Source organism: Eriocheir sinensis, chromosome 69 (assembly GCF_024679095.1).
Source record: "Eriocheir sinensis breed Jianghai 21 chromosome 69, ASM2467909v1, whole genome shotgun sequence".
Taxonomy (NCBI): Eukaryota; Metazoa; Arthropoda; class Malacostraca; order Decapoda; family Varunidae; genus Eriocheir; species Eriocheir sinensis.
The window spans coordinates 8,158,322-8,165,821 of NC_066577.1; the positions used below are offsets into that span (position 1 = coordinate 8,158,322).

A 7,500-nucleotide genomic window follows, 5' to 3' on the forward strand; every position below is an offset into this window, starting at 1 on the left:
CTCCCCCCCCACTCAACTTGATCAGGAGGCGAACAGTATCCACTCCTTGGCACCACAAAGATTTCAGCCTGAGTGGGGCTCCATCCACCGCCTGGCAGGGCAGCGCTCTAACTGACTGAGCTACGGAGTGTGTGTGTATGTGCATGTGTGTGTGTGTGTGTGCATGTGTGTGTGTATGTGTGTGTGTGTATGTTTACCTACTTGTGACATATAGGAAGTGAGAGAGAGAGAGAGAGAGAGAGAGAGAGAGAGAGATACAATTAAACAAAAAATGATTACAAGAAAGAGGAGGAGGAGGAGGAGGAGGAGGAGGAAGAAAAATTTAAACACTAAAGAAAATAAACAAGGAAAAAATACCCCCCCTCTCTCTCTCTCTCTCTCTCTCTCTCTCTCTCGCTCTTTACCTTCCTCTACCAGGCTCTCTCTCTTTTTAGGTCACTGTCTACTCGCTCTAAATAAAGAGAGCGAGGGGGCGGAACCTTGTCCATTAGGTCCTGAAAGAGAGAGAGAGAGAGAGAGAGAGAGAGAGAGAGAGAGAGAGAGAGAGAGAGAGAGAGAGAGAGAGAATCACCTCCATCATCCATTCATGTATATATGTATGTATAAGGCCCTGAATATATGCGTACATGTGTGTGTGTGTGTGTATGTATGTATGTATGTATTTATGGGTATTCATGTGTACCAAAAAATGAGAGAAATTGTGTATATGTATGTGTGTGTGTGTGTGTGTGTGTGTGTGTGTGTGTATGTATGTATGTATGTATGTATTTATGGGCATTCATGTGTACCAAAAAATGAGAAAAATTGTGTATATGTGTGTGTGTGTGTGTGTGTGTGTGTGTGTGTGTGTGTGTGTGTGTGTGTGTGTGTGTGTGTGTGTGTGTGTGTGTGTGTGTGTGTGTGTGTGTGTGTGTGTGTGTGTGTGTGTGTGTGTGTGTGTGTGTGTGTGTGTGTGTGTGTGTGTGTGTGTGTGTGTGTGTGTGTGTGTGTGTGTGTGTGTGTGTGTGTGTGTGTGTGTGTGTGTGTGTGTGTGTGTGTGTGTGTGTGTGTGTGTGTGTGTGTGTGTGTGTGTGTGTGTGTGTGTGTGTGTGTGTGTGTGTGTGTATGTGTGTGTGTGTGTGTGTGTGTGTGTGTGTGTGTAGCAGAATTTACTATGTACACACAAGTTTATAAGAAGCATCACTAATAATAATAATAATAATAATAATAATAATAATAATAATAATAATAATAATAATAATAATAATAATGTCATCACTTAACCACAGAGCATCAACAGAGTCTTAAGTAACACTACAAAGCATAGAATATTAACTACCACTACTGTCACTACCAATAAGTATGTTAACAGGAATGAAATATATCCTCAAGTAATACCAAATCAATTTCCTGAAAGAACAAAACATGTCACATACAGGACACACAGAGGCAGAGAAAGACCTGGGAGTGTATGTTACCAGGCTACCAGTGAAGGGATATCCAGCACACCAATACCACATGGGAAACACTCCACTATCCACCACAGAGGCAGAGAAAGACCTGGGAGTGTATGTTACCAGGCTACCAGTGAAGGGATATCCAGCACACCAATACCACATGGGAAACACTCCACTATCCACCACAGAGGCAGAGAAAGACCTGGGAGTGTATGTTACCAGGCTACCAGTGAAGGGATATCCAGCACACCAATACCACATGGGAAACACTCCACTATCCACCACAGAGGCAGAGAAAGACCTGGGAGTGTATGTTACCAGGCTACCAGTGAAGGGATATCCAGCACACCAATACCACATGGGAAACACTCCACTATCCACCACAGAGGCAGAGAAAGACCTGGGAGTGTATGTTACCAGGCTACCAGTGAAGGGATATCCAGCACACCAATACCACATGGGACACACTCCACTATCCACCACAGAGGCAGAGAAAGACCTGGGAGTGTATGTTACCAGGCTACCAGTGAAGGGATATCCAGCACACCAATACCACATGGGAAACACTCCACTATCCACAACAGAGGCAGAGAAAGACCTGGGAGTGTATGTTACCAGGCTACCAGTGAAGGGATATCCAGCACACCAATACCACATGGGAAACACTCCACTATCCACCACAGAGGCAGAGAAAGACCTGGGAGTGTATGTTACCAGGCTACCAGTGAAGGGATATCCAGCACACCAATACCACATGGGAAACACTCCACTATCCACCACAGAGGCAGAGAAAGACCTGGGAGTGTATGTTACCAGGCTACCAGTGAAGGGATATCCAGCACACCAATACCACATGGGAAACACTCCACTGTCCACCACAGAGGCAGAGAAAGACCTGGGAGTGTATGTTACCAGGCTACCAGTGAAGGGATATCCAGCACACCAATACCACATGGGAAACACTCCACTATCCACCACAGAGGCAGAGAAAGACCTGGGAGTGTATGTTACCAGGCTACCAGTGATACCAGAATACAACAGGGACAGAATACAACAGGGACAGGATACAACAGGGACAGAATACAACAGGGACAGAATACAACAGGGACAGGATACAACAAGAATGGGACATATAAACATAAGAACATAAGCTCCCGTGAACCTAACCCCACCTAATATCGCTGTCCATGAATTTATCTAATCTATTTTTGAATGTGACAACTGTATTGGCACTCACCACATGACTGCTCAGCCTGTTCCACTCATCCACCACTCTGTTAGTACACCAATTCTTGCCTATGTCCCTGTTGAATCTGAATTTGTCCAGTTTAAACCCATTACTTCGTGTCCTACCCGGTTCTCTTACCAACAAAACCTTATGAATGTCTCCCTTATCAAAGCCTGTAATCCATTTATAAACCTCGATCATGTCTCCACGCACCCTTCGCCTGTATAGAGAATGCAAGTTTAACGGTTTGAGTCTTTCCTCGACCTCGCTGTCCATGAATTTATCTAGTCTATTTTTGAATGTGACAACTGTATTGGCACTCTCCACATGACTGCTAAGCCTGTTCCACTCATCCACCACTCTGTTAGTAAACCAATTCTTGCCTATGTCCGTGTTGAATCTGAATTTGTCCAGTTTAAACCCATTACTTCGTGTCCTACCCGGTTCTCTTACCAACAAAACCTTATGAATGTGTGGAACTTGCATTATCAAAACTATCAGTGTTACCTGCTGTGTGTTACCTGCTGTGTGTTACCTGCTGTGTCACCCTTATCCCCCCCTACCCCCTGCTCACCTTGGTCACATCCACGCCGGTGAGAGTCTTCACCATGATGGGCACACGGGTTATAATATCCATCACCTCAGAGGTCAGTTTGGCTGCCCCGATCTCGCTGTTTCCGCTGCTAACCATGGTGACCTTCTTGGCTTGGGACAGTGGAGCAGCGACCTCGGCTGCGACCTGGGGGGGGGGAAGGGGTGTTAGGGGGCTGTATTTGGGGTCAGGTTAAGTGTGGGGGTATAGGGTAGAGCTGCACACGGCCCCAGTGCTCAGATCCTTAACACTGGTTCAGATCTCCTCTCTCTCTCTCTCTCTCTCTCTCTCTCTCTCTCTCTTTCTCCTCTTCCTCTCTCTCTCTTTCCTCCTCCTTCTCTCCCTCCTTCCCTTCTCTCTCTCTCTCTCTCTCTCTCTCTCTCTCTCTCTCTCTCTCTCTCTCTCTCCTCCTCCTCCATTTTTCTTCCCTCCTCCCTTCCTTCTCTCTTCCTCCTCCGCCTCCTCTCTCTCTCTCTCTCTCTCTCTCTCTCTCCTTCATTCTTCTTCTCTCACTCTCTCTCTTCCCTCCTTCTCTTCCTCCTCCTCCTCCTCCTCTCCCAGCCACCACACCCAAGCCGCCACACCCAAGCCGCCACCAGCCGCCACTCACCTTGGGCAGCGTCTGAAGGTACATCTCCAGCATGGCGGCCTCCTTGTACTCCATCTGGGCGGCCGCCTTCTGGATCATGATGGTGGCTTCGGCCTTCGCCTTGGCCTCCACCGCCAGGGCCTCCGCCTCGCCCTTCACACGGATGCTCTCCGCCTCCGCCTCCGCCTCCAGAACGGCTCTGTTCCGGGACGCCTCCGCCAGTTTCTCCAGCCTATGGGGGGGGGGGTTAGTAGTAGTAGTTGTGGTAGTAGTAGTAGTAGTAGTAGTAGTAGTAGTGGACATATTATTTTGTATTGAACTTAACTATTTATATATATATGTCTATGTAAATCTATGTAACTGTACCTCAAACCTATGTAAATCTATGTAACTGTACCTCCCACCTATGTAAATCTATGTAACTGGACCTTCTAACTATGTAAATCTATGTAACTGGACCTTCTAACTATGTAAATCTATGTAACTGTACCTTCTAACTATGTAAATCTATGTAACTGGACCTCCCACCTATGTAAATCTATGTAACTGTACCTTCTAACTATGTAAATCTATGTTCCTGTACCTCCCACCTATGTAAATCTATGTAACTGGTCCTCCCACCTATGTAAATCTATGTAATTGGACCTCCCACCTATGTAAATCTATGTAACTGGACCTTCTAACTATGTAAATCTATGTAACTGTACCTCCCACCTATGTAAATCTATGTAACTGGACCTTCTGACTATGTAAAGCTATGTAACTGGACCTCCCACCTATGTAAATCTATGTAACTGGACCTTCTGACTATGTAAAGCTATGTAACTGGATCTCCCATCTATGTAAATCTATGTAATTGGACCTTCTATGTAAATCTATGTAACTGGACCTTCTAACTATCTAACTGGTCCTCCCACCTATGTAAATCTATGTAACTGGACCTTCTGACTATGTAAATCTATGTAACTAGACCTTCTAACTATCTAAAGCAATGTAACTGGACCTCCCACCTATGTAAATCTATGTAACTGGACCTCTCACCTATGTAAATCTATCTAACTAGACATGCACACTATGTAAATCTGTGTAAATGGACACCCTATGTAAATCTATGTAATTGGACCTTCTAACTATGTAAATCTATGTAAATCTCTCCCCCCCCTCTCTCTCTGCAGCTCTTCTTCCTCTCTCTCCTCCTCCTCCTTCTCTCTCTCTCTCTCTCTCTCTCTCTCTCTCTCTCTCTCTCTCTCTCTCCTCCTCTTTCTTCCTCTTCTTCTTCTTCAGTCCATCTTCCTCCTCCTTCTTAATCCTTCTCTCTCTTTCTTCCTCTCTCTCTCTCTCCCTTCCTTTCCTTTCTCCTTCTTCAATCCATCTCTCTCTCCATCTCTCCTCCTCCTCCCTCTCTATCTCTACCCTCCTCCATTTTCCTTCTCCCCTCCTCTCTTCCTTCCCTTTTTCTCCTCCTCCTCTTCTGGTGTCTGTTCTTCCTATGTATTCCTCCTCCTCCTCCTCCTCCTCCTCTTCCTTACATGAATTTCTCGGAGTCTGCCGGCTGCTTGATGGTTGCCTCCAGCTCCTTCTGACGACGCTGAATCTCCTGCTCCTGGATCAAGATTTCCTGGGCTCGCTCCACAACCTGAGGGAGAGAGAGAGAGGGTCAGTGTGTGTGTGTGTGTGTGTGTGTGTGTGTGTGTGAAGATGCCCTAAACTTAACCTAACATAACCTAACAAAACCCAAAACAGTCTTGACCCAGGAAATTCATATATGCTTCCTTACTAATGAGACTTTCTATACAACAAAGTGAGGTCATTCTTTGTGTGTGTGTGTGTGTGTGTGTGTGTGTGTGTGTGTGTGTGTGTGTGTGTGTGTGTGTTTGAAGATACCCTAAACTTAACCTAACATAACCTAACAAAACCCAAAACAGTCTTGACCCAGGAAATTCATATATGCTTCCTTACTAATGAGACTTTCTATACAACAAAGTGAGGTCATTCTTTGTGTGTGTGTGTGTGTGTGTGTGTGTGTGTGTGTGTGTGTGTGTGTGTGTGTGTGTTTGAAGATGCCCTAAACTTAACCTAACATAACCTAGCAAAACCCAAAACAGTCTTGACCCAGGAAATTCATATATGCTTCCTTACTAATGAGACTTTCTATACAACAAAGTGAGGTCATTCTTTGTTGATTTATACCCTAAGGTGCTGGCTATCATGTGTTTGAAGATACCCTAAACTTAACCTAACATAACCTAACAAAACCCAAAACAGTCACTATAGGCCTTGACCCAGGAAATTCATATATGCTTCCTTACTAATGAGACTTTCTATACAACAAAGTGAGGTCATTCTTTGTTGATTTATACCATAAGGTGCTGGCTATCATGTGTTTGAAGATACCCTAAACTTAACCTAACATAACCTAACAAAACCCAAAACAGTCACTATAGGCCTTGACCCAGGAAATTCATATATGCTTCCTTACTAATGAGACTTTCTAAACAACTAAGTGAGGTAATTCTTTGTTGATTTATACCATAAGGTGCTGGCTATCATGTGTTTGAAGATACCCTAAACTTAACCTAACATAACCTAACAAAACCCAAAACAGTCTTGACCCAGGAAATTCATATATGCTTCCTTGCTAATGAGACTTTCTATACAACAAAGTGAGGTCATTCTCTGTTGATTTATACCATAAGGTGCTGGCTATCATGTGTTTGAAGATACCCTAAACTTAACCTAACATAACCTAACAAAACCCAAAACAGTCACTATAGGCCTTGACCCAGGAAATTCATATATGCTTCCTTACTAATGAGACTTTCTATACAACAAAGTGAGGTCATTCTTTGTTGATTTATACCATAAGGTGCTGGCTATCATGTGTTTGAAGATACCCTAAACTTAACCTAACAAAACCCAAAACAGTCACTATAGGCCTTGACCCAGGAAATTCATATATGCTTCCTTACTAATGAGACTTTCTATACAACAAAGTGAGGTCATTCTTTGTTGATTTATACCTTAATTTGCATCTGCTCCTCTTTGATCTTCTGTCGAGTCTTCGCAGCCTGTAAGTCGTAGGCAAGTTCGGCTTCAGCTTTCTGGAATAATAATAATAATAATAATAATAATAATAATAATAGTTGTAATAGTAGTTATGATTTCCCTCTCTCTCTCTCTCTCTCTCTCTCTTCTTCTTCCTCCTTCTCCTCCTCCTCTTTCCATCTCTGTCTTCTTCCTCTTCCTCTTCTTCCTCCTCCTCCTCCTCCTCTTCCTTCTTCTTCTCTTCTTTTTATGATACCAAATGTTGTTTTTTTCTTCTTCTTCCTCCTCCTCCTCCTCCTCCTCCTCCTCTTCTTCTTCTTCTTCCATATTTTCCTTATTGCTAAACAAGTCTTCCTTCCTTCCTCCTCCTCCTCCTCCTCTTCCTCTTCCTCCTCTTCCTCAACAACTAGGTATTTTTCTTCCTCCTCCTCCTCCTCTTTCTAAACAACTAGGTATATTCTTCTTCTTCCTCCTCCTCCTCCTCCTCTCTTCAAACCAACTCCAATATACTATACCAAACTGTTCCCTCTTCTCCTCCTCCTCCTCCTATTCTTCTTCTTCCAAACTTTCCTCAATGCTAAACAAGTCTTCCTTCCTTCCTCCTCCTCCT

At 44.1% G+C, this 7,500-nt stretch overlaps 2 protein-coding genes across 6 annotated transcripts in view; both read right to left on the minus strand.

Annotated features, from left to right (window-relative positions):
* The window catches only part of LOC126988634 (flotillin-1-like), a 30,072-nt gene that overhangs the window by 7,405 nt on the left and 15,167 nt on the right, over window positions 1–7,500 (minus strand). For both annotated transcript variants that reach the window (XM_050847005.1, XM_050847004.1), the window contains exons 7-10: window positions 6,866–6,946; window positions 5,375–5,481; window positions 3,867–4,077; window positions 3,239–3,403 (exon numbers count right to left, since the gene is read on the minus strand). In XM_050847005.1, coding sequence (XP_050702962.1) covers window positions 3,239–3,403; window positions 3,867–4,077; window positions 5,375–5,481; window positions 6,866–6,946 — 564 coding nt within the window. The remainder of the gene's footprint in view (window positions 1–3,238; window positions 3,404–3,866; window positions 4,078–5,374; window positions 5,482–6,865; window positions 6,947–7,500) is intronic.
* LOC126988636 (uncharacterized) lies at window positions 410–3,225 on the minus strand. 4 transcript variants are annotated; one of them, XR_007742341.1, is made up of 2 exons: window positions 1,936–3,225; window positions 410–1,539 (listed from the first exon to the last, which is right to left on the minus strand). XR_007742341.1 is itself a non-coding variant. In XM_050847006.1 (2 exons), the coding sequence occupies exons 1-2, from the start codon at window positions 2,574–2,576 to the stop codon at window positions 1,311–1,313; spliced, it is 969 nt and encodes a 322-aa protein (XP_050702963.1). In that variant the 5' UTR covers window positions 2,577–3,225; the 3' UTR covers window positions 410–1,310. The 4 variants fall into 4 exon arrangements, 1 of the variants encoding a protein (XP_050702963.1); XM_050847006.1 differs by having other exon boundaries at window positions 410–1,638; XR_007742342.1 differs by lacking the exon at window positions 410–1,539 and adding an exon at window positions 1,589–1,737.